General features: G+C 37.3%; 1 protein-coding gene across 3 annotated transcripts; it reads right to left on the bottom strand.

Moving 5' to 3' along the window:
• Positions 1-1,017: 1,017 nt before the first annotated feature.
• On the bottom strand, positions 1,018-17,979 carry LOC104432514 (DNA polymerase I). Of its 3 annotated transcripts, XM_010045327.3 has the most exons (17): positions 17,824-17,978; positions 17,697-17,727; positions 17,365-17,579; positions 15,397-15,625; positions 13,839-13,918; positions 12,006-12,044; positions 11,614-11,632; positions 8,949-9,002; positions 6,476-6,603; positions 6,133-6,201; positions 5,041-5,126; positions 3,719-3,828; positions 3,207-3,257; positions 2,803-2,861; positions 2,547-2,591; positions 2,308-2,382; positions 1,018-1,707 (listed from the first exon to the last, which is right to left on the bottom strand). In XM_010045327.3, exons 3-17 carry the CDS (start codon positions 17,500-17,502, stop codon positions 1,588-1,590), a joined length of 1,302 nt encoding a protein of 433 aa, XP_010043629.1. In that variant the 5' UTR covers positions 17,503-17,579; positions 17,697-17,727; positions 17,824-17,978; the 3' UTR covers positions 1,018-1,587. The 3 variants fall into 3 exon arrangements, with proteins under 3 accessions (XP_010043629.1, XP_010045130.1, XP_039167333.1); XM_010046828.3 differs by lacking the exon at positions 8,949-9,002 and having other exon boundaries at positions 17,824-17,979; XM_039311399.1 differs by having other exon boundaries at positions 17,697-17,940.
• Between the last annotated feature and the right edge of the window lie 614 nt (positions 17,980-18,593).

Below are 18,593 nucleotides of genomic sequence, written 5' to 3' on the forward strand. Positions count from 1 at the left end.
CGTGAAGTTTGTCTTTCGATTGAAAGTTGCAAGATATGAGCAAAGTACTAGTGGATGTGGTTGTTTCAATTTAATGCTTAAGACCTTCTACCAAAAGGCTCCTATTACCCATTTCAAACGAAGAGACACCATCTTTTTGTTTCCGAAAGATTGATGCACAATCGGCACTCTCATAAGAACATCATTAAATCATCAGAAAGTGCATTAACTGGACTGCACAAAATCAACTCTGTAAACGCACACTCATTATAAGACAGGAATTGGAGTGAACGTGTCACTCTGAGAATACAAAATTCCTTGCAATTTTAAGTCCTTGATGCTCAATCATACTGATATAAGTTAAAAGACGTCCTAAGACATCCTAAGACCATCCAACTTTCTAAGCCAACTAAGATCAACAAAAACATGATGATTGCAAGAGGGCTAAAGTCAAATTATACGTAGCAGAGGAAAGTTCTTTAGGCAGTGATTTGCAATGAAACAAGATATACCAACCATTCAAGCATGACTGAAAAAAGAAAAGAAAATAGCAACTCCTATTGCATAGGTAAGTTACTCAACCCAAAACATGGATAATTATTGGTTCTTCAGGTAAGTCCGTACGAAATTTATAGCTGTGCTATGATATCCCTAAGCGGAACAAACAAATATCGAGCAAGTCTCCTCTTAAGTCTCAAGTCTTATCGAACATACACAAGGTCCTTCTATTACATTATCAACAGTAAGTGCACCGCCTTTATGTCACCAAGGTTTGCCATTTTTTACATTCATCTCAAATGATATTGCTTTTTTTGCTTCTCAAATTTCAAATCCCCAAAAGAAACTTAATAAGACAAATCTTGACCACAGTGGACATTATATTCAATTCAAATGCACATTAAAACTTCCATGAAAAACACGGTGCCAAAAAATAACGATGATAAAAAAGTGATTCAAAAGTCCATTACTCCTAAAGCGTTTGTTTATAAATTAGAACAGGCACCAAATTAAGTACGTAGCAAACAAAAACAAAAAATCTGTAAGAAAAATCCTCATTCTACAGATTATATTTAAAGAAATGTGATCCTACAAAACCAGCAGAGGTCTTATAGCACTGCTTCAGTACTTCCACATATGAAATGGAAAATCAAAATTACAATTGATAAACAGGAGAAAAGTATTGCCATGTTTGTTGCTTTGGCAGCCTGATTGATCTCATTAGCTTTTATCCACAATCCTTTGACACGAATACAGTATCAATCAGCAACTTGTATGCTAAAAAGACCACTATCATTCTTCCGTCATCCTTTCATGAAACAGGTGATGGTGCGGCATTGAGTCTCAGTGCAGCAAAACAGGCAAGAATACAATGAAAATAGATAGGCCTAAGAAATTGTTATTGAAGTAGCTATGCTTCCATGCAGTTCTCCAGACTACTAACTTACTAACTTCAAATACCGAGCCATGGGTTTCCCTTCCCGGCCTCTGCAGAAATAATTGTGAGGAGGAGGTGACCCATAATCTTCAACCCATGTCACTGAAGAGTACACACTCATGGATACCATGCTATTGGTGGCTTTTGATTGACTGTACAAAATGTAGAATTGATCACCGTCTTTCAAGTTTCTTCCACAAATTAAGAGCTCTTCTAATGATCGGATCAGCTGAAAATCCTTCAGCATATGCACCAATGGCTTTTAGAAGGCTGGTGAATTTCTCCCCGTCATCCTGTAACCATGCCAGGTTAAAGGTGAAGCTTGTGAGTTTCTTATATGCAGCTGGGAAGAACATTGGGAACAAATTTATTAAGTGCAAAGAAATCGGTAGTGCTGTATATAATAGTCAAAGCACAACCGATGTGGTGAATGAGTGGCCAGTAGCAACCTAAAACTATGGGGCCTCATGTTTCCAACAAATGATGAAGTATTCATGGACTCCCCCTGCCCCCTTTCAACCTTGGGCTTGGGAATGGGAGTAAGCACGACAATATCACCCCCAGAATCAGAACAGGAAATTTTGATTTTAGTCAATCCCGTAAGTTAAAACTGTGCCAGTTGTGAGCTCACAGAAAGAAATAAACTAAACCAAACAGTACATGCATTGCTGATTCATCTGCTCTTTCATGAACTCAAGCAAGAGGATGCATGGTGCTGTGTCTAGATTGCCAAAGTTCAAGTCAAACTTCATGCCTTAAACCTTTTAATGCATCACAGAACCAGTTAGAAGATGATTCAAGTGCATTCTGATGCAAGAATTCTCCTAATACATCCAAAACATGCGCGCGCGAGAGAGAGAGAGAGAGAGAGAGAGTTTTATGATTACACAAACCTCAGGTTTCTTAAATGCGAGATCTTCAGTGGTGAATGGTACCATGTAGAATGGAAGATCAGTACGTATTAATGCCTGAAAAATAATAGAAAAGGAAAAACAAATCAGTAAAAGTCAAAAACCAAGGATTCACCTTAGGATACATGTATTTATGGAAAGGAGATGCAGTTAACATGAAACATGTAATTCTGTTCAGGGCATTAATATCAAGACATTAGAGAAAAAGCAGGTGATAATACCAAGTTCTTGCTGAGGATAGCATTATCAGCCTGCGCTATCAAAGCCTGCATGGAAAAAGGGTGAAAGTACTTGTCAATCTGATTAGAGATGCATTAGTTATCCATAAAGAGCAAGTGAGCAATCAAACCATGTGTCCCTAAAAAGAAGAAGTTATGAGATCAGACACTCTATCAAAAAGTGAAGCTGCGAGTGAAAAAAAAAAAAAAACTTGAGTTTGTCTGATGCATTCTGACTCATAAGTAAGATAAAATTAACCTTTCTTATCCGTTCCTCTTCAACTTGATCAACACATTGCAACAAGTTTTCTAATGTGCCTGCCCAATCAATAAAATAACTTCCAAGTCATCAAGCTGAATAATTTACTTGGTATAAAAGGCCAAAAAAGCAGCTAAATGAGCGCAGGAAGAGAACATTGATGCTGAGCTAACTACATATCTTATTATCCACCACAATAGCACCAGAAAATGCCCTCTCATGCATCTGAGAGGCATCCTTTTCACGAGGTGCCACGGGGTCCATACTAAATTAATTTAAATGGAAAATATGTACATGTAACTCGTTTTTATAAGTTTATTAATGCTAAGACTGAAGAAACAAGTTTTGACCTTTGTCCACTTGGACAAAATGCATACAACTATGTCAGACCAAAACAAACTTACCAAATTTAGTAATCAGTTGCACAGCATGCACATTGCCAATCCCTTCAACTCCTGCATTAATATTAACCATGCCTCAATCACCAATCTCAAAAAAAAAAAAAAAATTTGCAATGTCTTTTCCAAAAATTGCGAAGGCTTAAAACATTTTGAAATGTGCCATCAGCAATCTCCTTTTATGCTCTCATCCAAAGAGAGGGTGACTCCAAAACAGGGGCCCTGTGTGCGTGCCATGACCATGTGAAATAATTGTCAGGATTATGGTACAGACATGATTCAATAAAGCCAAAAACGTTAACAGCATGTCATGCTTGGTCGAATTTTCATGTCATGCCAGAAAATGCCACCTCTATCAAGGGGATGTCATTTCAGTCTTTAAACAACTGGTTAGCCAAAGTGGATATTGAAGAAAGAATAGATTAAACAATAAGGTCACCATCATCCACCTCAGCAATGTTGTTTGGTGATATACCTACTATATATGATTAAGTCACCAATAAGAATTAAAAATTTACCTGGGATATTGTCGCATTTGTCACCTACAAGTGACACGACATCAACAAATTGAGAAGGATCTAGAGCTCCATATTTTTTAGCAAAATCTTCCATTCCAAAGGAGACCATACTGCCAAAATGAGAGACAACTGTGAAGACCCCAATGGAAAGAATAATCATAACATACCCAAAGAAATTGTATGACTATAATATAACCTTCTAAAGTTGAGTGGGCAACTATTAGATCTTAACACTTTGTTAAAGCAAAAGAATAGATGAAACCCAACATGTATAAAGAACACAAACCCATTAATTATTTAAGAAATCGAGCTAGAAGTCTCATCATCTTAAAGTGGAGTATGATGTTTAATGTAAAATCTTCAATCGTTTAGGAATGACAGAAATAATAATTATGTGTATGACAAGGTCAAAATGCCCACGTTTACAGATGAAAATTCCAATTTTTAAAGAAAGAAATATGTGAACGTTAGCAAGAGGGGCATAAGTAATTGATCAATTAAGCTGTCAAATTTTTTCCATATATTGCACATCTGGGTCTGGAAGAATGGAAAATTTAGATCTCTATTCATACTGCTTCTGTGTTAGACATTTCAGCAATTTAAAAGTGTAGCCATCAAACTCTACTCAGTAGTCAGTATCATATCCTCCGTACAATCTATATAATCAAGGTCATTTTTAAATGTTTGCCCCATATCCTATTAGGCCTATCCTATCTGGTACATTTCTGACCTGCACCCCTGCTAAAATGGTCATTTCAAGGGGGGGGTGGTGGTGGGGGGTGGGGAGGGTTTGTCAATTGAAACCACAAAAATAAATGACACATCTTTCTCAGATCTTTCTCAGACAAACATGACCTTTTTTACCGTTTACACATCCAACGAAGCATCCTCATTGAGGGATACAATCCTATTACCCAGGAACTCCTCTCATGAATAATTACCTCTGACTTACACTGGACAACTACAGAGAACATCAGTGCATAGCGCAATTTCACATCCCTCCCACTTGAATCCTATGAGATGTATCCATCGACATTCCCGATTTGTTGAAATTGGCCCAAGATATTAGGATAGGTGATCTCAAGCAGAATGGCAAAACATCTGAAACCGAATTTTCATTCTCAGTGCTAAGATTTTGAAGTCTTTTCTCAACCAACCTCTTCATGTTGTATATTGTAGCACAGAAAAATATTATAAAGTACATTCTGGTTCAAATTCAAAAAAACGATTAACATAAAGACCTCTTTCTTTATCACCACATAGAGATTTTAAACAAAAGTTAAACCAATTTTAGGCAAAGCAACGAGTGACTTTCTACTAACTCGAGACCACGTGGAGCAATGCGCAGAAGACGTAATGAAGGAGACAAAATCTGGAAAAAGTCCTTGTCTGGGGAGACGACTCGAACCTGTGGCAAAAGGAGCGCAGGTAGCATTAACAATTATGGATGTGAAAATACTGAAATCATCTGAGAATCTGATTGAAGAGGTTGACGAATATAAAATCAGACAGACAAGAAGAACAAGGGAATTGCTTGATGCATGCTTTTTGTAAATGATATGATACTGGTGAATGAAATTAGGGTGGGACTAATGGCCATAACAATGGGGACTGGCCCTGCCCAAGTCCTACCATGACCACAAGAGAAAAATTGAAGGAGCAAGATTTAAAAATCCATTGAACTTTCATCAAAGTAAACATCAAAGTAGAAAGGATGCGGCTTTAGCATATAAGAGGCCAAGAAGTCATTACTGCATCTTAAGTCCATTTTGCAGAAAGATGGAATCATTGAGTTATTATTATGGATATAGTAGGGACAGGTGCAATGGATCGTCACAATGAAAGCTATAATTGATTGAAGAATGCTTCTTAAGCTAAGGTAAGCAAGGCTTCTTGAGATGGATTGTTTCACGGTCAACAGGTCTAGTATCAGCTAATACATAAAGCAAGTATATAATCAAAGTGAAGGTGCTTTGATTTACATGTGGGCTTTATTATAAAAGGAGAAAATGAAAATGAGTACAGCTGAGAAAATGTTGGGATCCCCATTAAGCACAAAAGATTGACGGCATCAAGTAGTTCCTGTAGAAAGATGCACTACATGCATGGAGTCCATGTCAGAACATGTAAGGAGAGGCTGAAGAAACAAGGGTTGGAAGGGAACCCTTGAACACAACAGAAGTATAGATTTTAAATGGTTCATGGACGGAATAGTGCATGGGAAGGATCAGCATAATAACAAACTTTCAGGGAAGAATTTGGTTTATAGTTGTTGTATCACCATTTTGTCAATGAAAGACGAAAGAGTCTGTCATACAAACTATAAAAGTACTCTCATTGCTCAAAAGCAAGCTGGAGCATGAAAATCATCATCACAGAAGCAAAACTCTTCTTTAAGTGAAAGCAGAAAATACCTTGTAGCCTGCCTCAACACTCCTTACAGCCAAGGTTCCAATCACATCGTCAGCTTCAACACCAGGCACCTGCAATTGATGTAGCTCCTCACTGGTTAGCCCAAACTATTAAAACATCAATAATTTGCCATAGTCAATCCCTCAGAAATCCCCTCAACCATTCAAAGCTGCACTCTTTGAACAAATATCAAGAGATTGTGAAAGAAATTAGTGATGAAACATTTATCCAAGGATGAGCATTGGAAGGCCCCGCTTTCTTTGTCTGTAGATCTCACACCTGCCACTCCTTTTCTCACTCTTTAGTATATTTATTAAGGAAATAGGCAATTGATAAATCATATACCTCAATTACTTTGATGGACATGGCCTTGATGGATGCTTTCAGGTATTGGAGTCCCTGGACAATGGTGTCTGGTGTGGGGGGACGGTTGCTCTTGTATGTTGGGTATAAAGTATGCCGAAAATTAAGACCTTCAATATATCCAAGAATGCATCATTGGTTTTGCTGATAGTTCAAGCAATTTAATTAAATGGACAAGTGAAGTACAAAAAATAAGTGCAGAATGATGTAAAGAATGTGAACAAGGAATTGCTGCAATATTTTAATCAGCTATTGTGCTTGATGATCACAAAAGAAGTCAAAACACCAATTCAAGGCACTGCTTATGAAATGTTTAATGTGAGAAAAGTCACTAGAGGAATCTATACGAAAGTGAACCCCTTTAACAGGTATGGAGTCTTACTCAACGTACAGGAGTGTGTCAATACGTCTGACTTTGCTCTTGAATTTAAATATGAATGCTTAGTTACAAGTACACTAAAAGGAAGAGGCACAAACTCAGTCACGTAATGAAGACAATAAGCCGTATCTTAAAAAAGACATTTTCCTGCATCTGAACACATTCCATTATCCAAACATAAGATAATCATTCTCTTCTCAAATACATTGAGGGAATCCTCCCATCACACAGGAAATAGACCTTTCAGGCAAAGTTTGAAGTTTGTGAATGTTCCTTGAAATTGTCTCAACATAATAATACTCCTTCACATGAAGGCCGAAAGAATGACAAAAGCCTGAAGCCTGTAAACCCTAGCATGTGGGTGAAACAACGGCCAATCCCCATAATATAAAGAGAGGTCACCAATAAATGTTTAGCATGAGAAATCAAATGGAAGAATTTTTGGCTTGATACCATGTTGAATTGAGTGTGCAATCAATTATTTCAAAAAATTAAGCTTGCAGACAGTGATGTAGTTTAGTCCATATCGTAAGACAATGCTCTCCAAGGCATGTTTCTTAAAACATCTTCTCGTTATCAAGTTAATTCCCTTCCACGGAAACATATGCAGGTCACCCCAGGTTAACAACGATAGAAGGACCTCTGAACTAATGAAACAAATTGAAGCTTAATCTCAATGGGAAAAAAGTTGATAGAAACCATTCATCACCCATTTACTTATACTCAATGCAGTAGACAGAGATATTTGTGGAAAAGCCTTCACTAACTACCAGTCATAATATCCAAAAACAGCTCATTACAAAATTGCACATCATTCTCCAAAGTTGTCTCAAGTCTTCTATTTCCAATTAACCTAACACTTTATTATCCATCAATTAAGACCACCATCTGTGGAAAGTTAGACACAGACAACAATCCTTTAAAGAAAGCACAATGCCTTCGAGGGTGGAAAGTTAGTCGTCTCCAGTCTTCGATTTCGTCACCAAGAAACGTGCTTTATCTCACTATATTGAGTCCCATGAGAATCCAATAGCACCACTCAACTCCTTACAACTCGGTAACAATCATCAACTCCTTGCCATTTCTATAGATCGTGCTTTATCTCACTATATCCAGTCGCACGAGAATCTACTAATAGCACCATTCAGCTCTTTACAACTCAACAACAATCGTCAACTCCTTGTCATTAATAAAGATTCATACAGTCCCCATCTGAATTTGCCTTTTAAAAAGATGAGGTGTAACTAATAAAATCGTCAAGATAAAATAACTCTTTTGGGGTGGCTTGGAATTCATGTTATGATGCTTTGTCCGGAGTACAACTATTTCTAACCAACAGATATTTGTATGGCAAGGCCATGAATTACAAAACATCAGAGTCAAATTTGAAGCAGATCCACAATAATGAAGTTAGAAAGCGAAGATAAGTAGGCTAGATTGTCAGCAATCTATTTTTACAAATACAAGCAACCCCCCAACTTATTGTCACAAATCCATTGTTCAAACATTGAATTAGACATATCATAATTGACATTTGGTAGCTAAATGAGGACATCAGTAAAATTACTGATGCTTAAAAAGCCAGATAAATAAGGATAATCTTCACAATCTCATTCTGATTAAATATGCATACCACATTGGAATGAACTGCCCTAGTATACCTCACTCTAGATGGCATATTCTACTTCCAACCAAAAAAAAGAAAAGGATGACATATTCTACAAGCTGTTCCAAACTAAAAGGAAAAGATCGCATATACCTAGAGAAGAACTTTTATCATGCTAGATTCTAAAGATAAAAGGTAATCCAACAGAACACCTGTAAGGTGACTTGGTATCAGACAATATTTGAGAGAAGGATGATGTTAGTCATCTTCCACAGTGCAATACTCATATAAGAGAATTCCACAAGAAACAGGGGCATGTACCCTACAGGTGACACACTTAAATGATCAAGTATGAACGATCTCTTATTTGTCATACTAAACGAAAACATCACTTCCTTGGCTTCAATATGGCCCAACTATTTTATCTAATCTCGAAAAAAAAAAAAAAAAAAAAACTCTGAAAAGCATACCTTTAGCCATGAAACTTTCTTTGGACTGATTAAAAGTATGACCAAATGGAATTCCTGAAAATAAAAGGTCCCCTTAGTATGATTTTGCTTAAAACCACTAGTGCAAGCCAAGCATCTCACAATCACCAACTAAACACTTTAAGTTAATCACAAAGCAAGACAAACTGGTTACACAAGGACTGAAACAACAATGTAAATTTTCAGAAATAAGGCAGAACAAAAAATTACAACATCCGTTATTAGCAAAAGATAGTCCGGAACTTCCAGAGCTTCTAAGGAATTGAGTCTTGTCCTCATGCACACTCACAGTGTACATGGGCAATACCCCATTAGAAGGTGAGGTAAAACTCTATTAAAAAACTGCTTCAAAATCGGAAATTAAGTCACAACAGAAAATAACTGCAAGAATCACCCACACCATCACTCCTTTGCACATGGCATGGGGGGAGAGAGATAGAGAGGTATGCATGGCAAGACGGAAGCTATCATTGGATGCTTTCCCAGGAAATTAATGCATTAAGCTGCAGCTTTCAATTATGTTTGTAATCCAGAGTTCAATGAACTTCTTGAATAGTAGCTAGAAATCAGTTAATCTAATTTCATTTATTTCCAAACCATACTAATAATTTACATTAAAAATTTCCATTAAAAAAAAAAAAAAAGCAGAGTCAAACAAATTGTTCTCTCTCAAAAAATGGCTAAAAATATGGCATGGGGCAGCAACTGCGGTCTCAAAGAAGGGACTTAAGACAACAGGAAGAGCCACTGATTAGGACAAAATCTCTATGGAAATTTAGTTACAATCACCTACTTACCATTGAATAAAGAACACGAGCTTTGTAAAGGAAAACAATTCAAAGAAAATACTCTTCCACCAAACACTTAAATTACTCACAATCTAAACTATTCAAAAGAACTAAGCATAATCTCTTCCATTAACCTTCTCCCCTTCTGTCACATTCATTGAAGCAAACATAATCATGAAAGTCCAGCCAAACAATAGAAAGTAACATGAAGGGCTCCTTGAAGTGATGGACAAATAATTCCTCGACAGGTTGCTCTAATGCTCAAAATGATGTAAATTTTGGCAAATATTTGCAAAGGACCTAAGTTCCCAAAAACTTCAAGGACCCACTAAACATGCTAGCGAACAACCCCACCATTTGCTATACTTAGTGAATATTCCAGTTTTAATAATACTTTTGTTAGAATGCACACGTGAGTTGTGCTACAAAAATCACACATTAAAGAATTGATGCGGTGTAGTGCACTTAATATATCCTAATTGGCTCATAACTTATTGGCTTAGGTTTTTGAGTGAAGGTGGATCCAATTGGATATATTAACAAACTCAAATCTAGGCTCCCTCTTTATGATCTCCCTAGGTGAAAGCTCTTAGGCTTCTGCTGTTTGCTCCTAACAAATTGGTATTAGAGCTGATGGTTTGTTCCGATATTTGTGGAAGCGTTGGTGGATGAAGTTAGGCGTAATTTCCAAGCGGTAGGCATTGTGGTGTAACAATGTCGGCCTAGTAGAAGACTTCATATTTTGATGCAGAAGGATACTTGAATTAAGGGGGAGCTCACATGTGAAGGGGAGATTGTTAGAATGCAAGTGTGAGTTGTGTTAGAAAAATCCCACATTGAAGAATCGATGTGGTTTAGAGCACTTAATATATTCTAATTGGCCCATAACTCACTGGTTTAAACTTTTGAGTGAAGGTAGATCCAACTAGATATATTAACAAGCTCAAATTTAGGCTCCCTCTTAATGATTTCCCCGGGCGAAAGGTATCGGGCTTTTGTTGTTTGCTTCTAACAACTTCATTATTGAAATTTTTTAAAGTTTCAGGTAGCAACGTCAATGAAATTTCCTGAAGGGAGATGCGTTCATTGATTGACCAGGGTATTGGTGAAATAGAAGGTAATAATATTCAAGTTTTACCACATTTAGATCACATGGCTCACCATATCTATGAGAACACTATATATGTGCATGAAGATGTTTTGAGTAATTCATGAGAAGAACTCAGAAAAGAACAAAATTTCTGGTTCAGAAGCAAGCATTTGAAGATCATGGCAGTCCAAAAGCCCAAAAGTCACAACCCATAAATGATAAAAAGGAAACATAAATAAGCAAAAAATTGTTCGTCTGCAACATTAACAAAATCATGAAATTATTTTGCTGTATAAAAATTTGAAGATCCAAGCATTTCCAGGAACCAACGACCAAGGAAAAGAAACGTTGTTCACTTCAAAGCATATAGTTCATTGTTCACCCTCAATTAAAACCATCCGATTATCTAATCTGTTAAGAGGAACAAAAGAGCAGCTCCTCAGAAAAAGCATGCAAATGCCTGAAAGAAATTTCTTCGATTAAGATTAATTTCAAGGCAGGTAAAATAAGAGTGTCTCAAATGCATCGTCAACTAAAACTCACTCATTGCAGAGGAAGCACAAAAAAAAAAATTTGCATGCTTGTTAAATATGCCAAATCTGACACAGAATAATTTTTGTGCGGTAGCTTTCTTTCTATCCATGTTTTACTATTCGGGGAATATAAAGAAAGCATGCAGTTCGAAGAAAATTATAAATGAAAATTAAATGCATCTACCGCAATAGAAGAGACTTCAGAAGAAAAGGAAAGTGCGAAGGGTAACTCTCACCATCATGGTCGAATACCACCTGCAGGGAAATCAATACTAAAAAATAAGCAACATATATTTACTAGAGGAATAGAAAAAGCAAATGATAAGACAAACAGACTGGTAGGCTTTCTCACAACATCCATAAAATTGTCAAACTGAACATGAAATACTGAGTCTTGCAAGTTTAAGCAAATAAATGCTAGCATAAGTTCTACCCCAAAGGAAAAAAAAAAAAAAAAAAAAAATCTCTAGCTTTATACAAGTGCAAATGAGGGGCATTTGCAGAGAAAACATCTGAAGAAGCCTTTAATTATATTGGTTTGATAGACTGTTTTACAAAATGAGGAATAACATAATAGCTAGCAACTATGAATACAAATATAGATCTCCAAAGGGAGATGAGGACTTACTGCCACATGGGAAGGGCCGAATTCAAGGACATCAATTATCTGCAGCAGAAACAAGATAAAGTATTTAAAAAAAGAAAAAAAAAGAAGGAGAAAAATTTAAATGAAAAGGTGAAAATGATAAAGAAAAAGTTCACCATGCTTCCAGAGCTGAAAAATCCTACGTAAGAACACTTGACACACAAAAAAAAAGTGTTTTTTATTGAAACAATTTCATACCATGTGAAACAGCAATTATAATCCACATATCCAGAAGATAAGGTAAGGATGGAAATACCTGATGAAACCAACTTGACTTTATATTGTGATGCACTACTTGCAGAATAACTAGTGTGAAACTATAAGTGGCCAAAAGAACACTCTTCTTGTCATGTAATATCTAAGCATCATTTGCTAGTTCAATAAATCATTTCAAGATCAGCATTTATTTTCTTCACTTGGAAAACAGCTCGGTTATATATTTATTATAGGAGATAATTATAAAAGGTCGATGGCCTTTAGTTCTCCTTTCATGAACAAAGAGCTTTAGGAATAAAATGATGCCATTAAGATTAGAGCAGTCAAGTCAATCTCGAAGTATAAAATTAATAGAACACAGTGATGCTGCAAGGACGAGAATATCCTTTTAGGAGTATGGTCAAGGGAGAGAAGAACCTTTCGGATAGCAACATCTCAGGGGTTGATAATACGTTAGATTTTTGCAACCCAATTGTGGTGATTTGGGGTACCTTTTAACCCCGTAAGGGGGAATGCAAAGCCAATATAGGTCAAAGGGCCTAGGCCCAATCATTGATCCAACCCATCCATAACATTCAACCATTTTATGCCCCACTTGCTTATAAGCTCACATTACTGAGCCAGCCGGTGGTCAATTGCAAGTATGTGAAGTTTGTCATTCAACTGAAAGTTGCAGGATATGTGTATAGACTAGTGGATGTGGTTGATTCAATATTATGCTTAAGACCTTCTACCAAAAGGCTCCTATTACCCATTTCAAATGAAGAGACACCATCTTTTCATGGTTGAAAAATGGATGCATGATGCACACTCTCATAAAAAAAGTCACAAAATCATCAGAAAGTACATCAACTGGACTGCACAGAATTAACTTTGTAAACTGCACACTCATTATAAGACAGGAATTGGTGTGAACGCATCACTATGAGAATTTGAAATTCCTCGCAGTCTTGAGTCATTGCAGCAAATTAAACCCCACGGAGTGATTAAGTCCGTGATGCTCAATCAAACTGATGTAAGTTAAACGACATCCTAAAACTGTCCAACTTTGTAAACCAACTAAGATCAATAAAAAGCATGATGAGTACAAAAGGGCGACAGTCAAATTATACGTAGTAGAGGAAAGTTCTCTAGGTGGTGATATGCAACGAAGCAAGATATACCAACCATCTTGTCTTATCCAATATGCACAATGTCCCTGAGTGGAACAAACAAAAAATTAGCCTCTCTTACTGCATAGGTAAGTTACTCAACCCAAAACATGAATAAATATTGGTTCTTTGGGTAAGTCAGTACAACATTTGTAGCTATGCTATGATATCCCTGAGTGGAACAAACAAAAATCAAGCAAATCTCCTCTTAAGTCTCAAGTCTTATCCACTAAGCACAATGTCCTTTTTTTAAATTATCAACAGTAAGTGCACTGCCATTATATCACCAAGGTTTACCATTTTTAGGCAAAGGCTATAAAATTCTTCACAGAGAAGAGAATACTGTAGACATTTCGCCAAAGCTTATACAAAGGCATACAAAGTCCAATAATGAGTTCAGTACTGATCAAGGACTGTACGAATGAAGACACCAATTGATTAATCTTACAAGAGATAAAGCTGTAACAATAGTCAAAACCCAGTCTCCGTTCCCATCTGCATGTGGTAAGTGCCCATGATGCAACCTGGCTACTCTTAACCAAAAAAAATAAACAAGTTTATCAATTAATAGAAACATTCACTACGGGAAAGAGAACAATTAACAAAGATATAGATGATCCACTGCTGTACATTACAAAGCTAATAAAGTGATTTGTGCAAACGAAGTGTTGGGTCAAGGAGTCAAAATAATTCTTAAGACATCAAGCTACAGTGAAGTTCACAGAAGTTTCAAAACAAAATGTCCAAGATGCATGTATGAAGTATACAATAGCCAACAAAGATTTGAAAAAGGTAATCCAAAGCTTGTGGAGGTTTAGTTCCTTCACATAGATTTTTAATATTGCTGTCACTTGGATACCAACAAAGAATGGCATTTTCCTCTTGCTAATGCTTGGTGAACCTCTTGGAAAACCATTTCTCAGCAGAAAGTGCTTTGGTTTGCAAATTATATACCAAGACAGTATTTCTGCCAGGTTATAATAGAAGTTTGTTAGAATGCTAGTGTCTCAAGGATGTGTTTCATGTTCTGGAGAAGATGAATCACAGAGCCAATTGTTTTAGGATCACCCGGTGTCAAACGGAAGTATGGGCAAGATAATTTAGATTGTGTTCTAGAAACAGAGGCTGTTGGATCACGGGATCATGAACTGTAATGGGCTACTCCACATCTTAAAGGGATATTTTGAAATTTTTAAAGTTAAAACTCCATTGTGTTGCCTGCATCTATTGCTTGTAGAGGTCTTGTGATCTTGCAATTCATTAGCTTATACCTATAGTTGCAGATTCTATTCATAAAGTAGTTGATCTTAGGTAGTTACATGTGAAGAAGTTACTTCTAGTAGCATGGGGATAACACTTGACTGATCCATTTGTCGATATGCTTTAGCCTGTAGCAGGAGTGGCAATAAAACCACCTCGGGAGCCAATAAAACTCTAAATTATCACAAGGGGAAAAAAGGCATGGTGAAGTTGCCATTTCAGAATTCACTTAGTTGAGAAATTTTTTTTTTTTTTTTTTTTTTGGAATTGGAGGAACCGCCTCACAACAGGCGCTCGGCGTAAACCCCCAAGGAGCACTGGCGCGGGGACCCACCTCCCACGGTGCTCCGCTTAAGTCACGCTTTAATGCGCATGCGGTGACTCGAACCTCCCCCCTTCCGCAATTAGAGGGGAAAAGGTCCAAACCAACGCACCCACAGCGGAGTGGGTCTTAGTTGAGAAAATTCATCCATGCTATTTACCAAAATCTAGCGTCAGAACTGCAATTCCCTTTTTAACTTTCCTTACATTCATCCCATAGTAAACAAAACTTTGGTCAAAATGCTCATTAAATCTTCATTTAGTAGACACTATTCTTTGGTAGTTTAATAATAATCTAGTTTCAATGCTGTTTTATATTGGAAATGTCGGATACAAGGAGAAGTACCAAAGTTTGCTTTGTAGTCAACCTCAGAACAAAATCAGAAGAAAAAGTTGAAGGATTCAGCAGGTGTAGCATGACATACCCAAAAGCTTGTAGTATGCTCTATATATGACTGATGTGCCATCAATTAGCATTACCCTGCCACCGGAAGGATCAGCCTTTGCTTCTCTTTCTCCCTGATTGACTTGATCCAAAAGTGCATCTTGGCCTACTGAAGGACTAGTTTTAGAAGGAATCACCGAATTCCTAGAAGTTTCAGTGGCAACTCCATGTAGAGTTGAAAACGAACATTTTGCCAGCACATAGTGGCCCTGGAAAAGAGAGAGATAATGAAATGCTAGCAGAAGCTAATCCAAGAAAAGAGTAGCTAAATATTTGTATAGCTGTAAAACACCCCTTGTGCCATGAAAGAAATCTGTAAACAAGAATTCGGATTGCCAATATAATCCTGAATTCACTCTCTCAGATTTTATTGCAGATTTTCATAGGACAAAAATTGTATGTTGATTTCAATTTTGCAGAAACTTCTAATTGTCCCTCTGTAGTCCACGAAACAAATTTATTTTCTAAACAGGGGACGATATACATTAACAAACATTTCAACTATAGAGTATGGTGGATTTGTTTCTAGAATTTATGTACAACTAAAAACAACGGAAAACTTCTTCATTCTTCATTCTTGAAAACAGATTTCAAGGAGAAACTTAAAAGAATAATGCAAGACAGCCATGGTTTTCCATGCGGATTGGAAACCATCCAGTGAAGTAGCGTGGATGGGACTAGAGCCCAGCCCTGCTAAACAGGGTCATATCAACGAGCACAAGACTCTTTCTCAACAATTGTTGGTCATGTTGTCATTTTCGTGAATTTGGGTTTTATTAATTATAAGATGCAGACTGCATGGTATACAACGAAAAAACACAAACCTTATAGTGAACAATGCTCAAGCTATAATATGGACCCTATTCTGTATGCCTCTAAAAAGTACGTTTTAAAAAGTTGCCACTGATTCCCTAGCAAATATCCTTTGATTTCATGCTAGTAGTTGCATTCAACTAAACCTTAATCAATAAAAGAGGGAAGTGACATTAATTTGGATCAATTTAGATACCAAAAGACTTCTCCTCCTCTTCCATATATTTCCATTAAGTTTTGGGAGGCAGGAGCCATTCATGGAAACAAGTATTGAACAAAGAGGTTCCTGTCGAGTTGGTCCACTTTTTTGCAGTGGTGTGGAGGAACAACTTGATTAAGAAGTATCCTTTTGATTGAAAAACAGAGAAAAGAGAATTTGGCAAATGATTGCTAAGTGTGTGATCGCATGCACGAAGGCAGCAAAAACAGCACATCATTCTCTTGTTGCCTAGCGAACATGCATTCGTCATTTGTAAGTTGTAACTCAATCCTAAGATATAGAAGTTCATTGCATGATGCTACAACCAGTGAAGAATCTGATTTGTTGCTGCCACATTGGTGCCACTTCTCAGTCTGTAAGATAGACTAAGAAGATGGTTCCATATTACATAATATGAAACAATGGACTAGGAGAAAGCAAGGTAGGGTGAAGCTTAGACTACCTTACTAGAGGAGAAGGAGGAGGGGGAGGGGGTGGTTTGGAACTATTATCAGCAATCCTCCAAATGGACTTCTTCTGAGACTCATGTTTCAATGCTAATCACATTTTGGTTAAAAGGATGATGTGTCTCTAAGAATTTCAATGACCGTAGGTCTCTTGAATACTTGTTCACAGACGAATTCCTTACTTACCCTTCAAAAGATTTTCAGGGCAATATAGCATTGCACTGTAAACCAGCAGCTTCCACTAAGAACAGATATTTCTACTACCACCTCCAGTTGCAGGCAATATCTTGTTCTATGGGCTTGCAACTCAATGTCCTTGATTGAGTTCAACAAAGCTTCAACAAGTGATACCAGCAACTCTACTCACTAAACAGCACTACCAACCAACCACAGCAATACTAAAGATAATAAATTAGATGCACACGACATCGACCAGAAAAGGCCTACAAAAACAGGCCGCGATTGTTACCTTCCTCGACGAAATGGGTAGATGGATCGCGGGATTCAATCTGCCAATGCTTCCGGTCCTCGTCAAATAAGTCCTGGAGCAGATGAAGCTCCTCCACAAGGAATGAACGTGGACGCTCGCGGACTGATGGCACGCCATTCGATCACAGCCACGACACTCGGGCAACTACAGCATTGAAAGCGATCCCTGCCCCCTGGCCGAATCCTCCGCGCGACCTGAAATGCGGAAAACACCCAGGAATTTCACAATCGCCAGCGGTTATCACGCTTCAATCGACCGGACCAAAAACCCTCGGCGCTTTTCCCAAATTCCGGCACGAACCCGTCACGTACCTCGACTGCCCGGCCGCGTCGGTCGCTGAAACTGTTGGAGGCAACAATCCGAAGCCCGCACGGAGCAGAGAATTCTCAGTAGCAGGAACTTCACTGCGGGTGCATATAGAGAGAGAGAGAGAGTTACAGTGGCTGATCGCGACGGCCCTCGGCTTCGCTCGTCGGAGAAGTTCTGAGACGGCGGTGGCGACGAAAGCGCTCGACGGCGGCGTCGTCTGATTTTTTGAACCCGTCGTTCCTATCGGAGCTCGGAAGAAATGGAGCGCAGAAATCCGGTTCGATCGTCCGGAGCCGATCTGAACTCGTTCAATTGGGGCGAGCGGTCCGGTTTGATTCTCAAGCCAGTCTGAACCCGGTCGATTCTTTTGTTGGACTTATTACTCCTAAGCTCGGTAGAAAAATGACATGTATAGTCCATAAAATTTATAAAATTTTAATATGTTCAATATAATTTCTAAAATTTGGATATATATTCAATTTAGTCATTGAATTTATAAAAATGAGTAAAAGCCATGAAAAATCCTAAATTTCCTCCATCGTAATACATTTATTCAAATATTGTACAATGTAACACATTTATTCCAAACTTATTTATTGTGGTACCAAAAACTCCACAAAAAAAAATCTATGACATATTTACTCTTGAAATTTATTGTTATAAAAAAAGTGTGGGATTTTTGACGACATAAAAGCAAAATTTGGGATAAATGTGTTATATAAGTAAAAGTTTGGAGTAAATATATTACAATCGATAAAGTTTGTGGTATTTTGTACAAAAAAATAGTTTAAAATAAATATATCACTCTGAGTTAAAGTTTAGGATTTTTTGTAACTTTTTCCTAAATGTTAAATGTTTCATTAATTCAACTTTAGAAATAATATTAAATATTTTCATAC

Source organism: Eucalyptus grandis, chromosome 1 (genome assembly GCF_016545825.1).
Source record: "Eucalyptus grandis isolate ANBG69807.140 chromosome 1, ASM1654582v1, whole genome shotgun sequence".
NCBI lineage: Eukaryota > Viridiplantae > Streptophyta > Magnoliopsida > Myrtales > Myrtaceae > Eucalyptus > Eucalyptus grandis.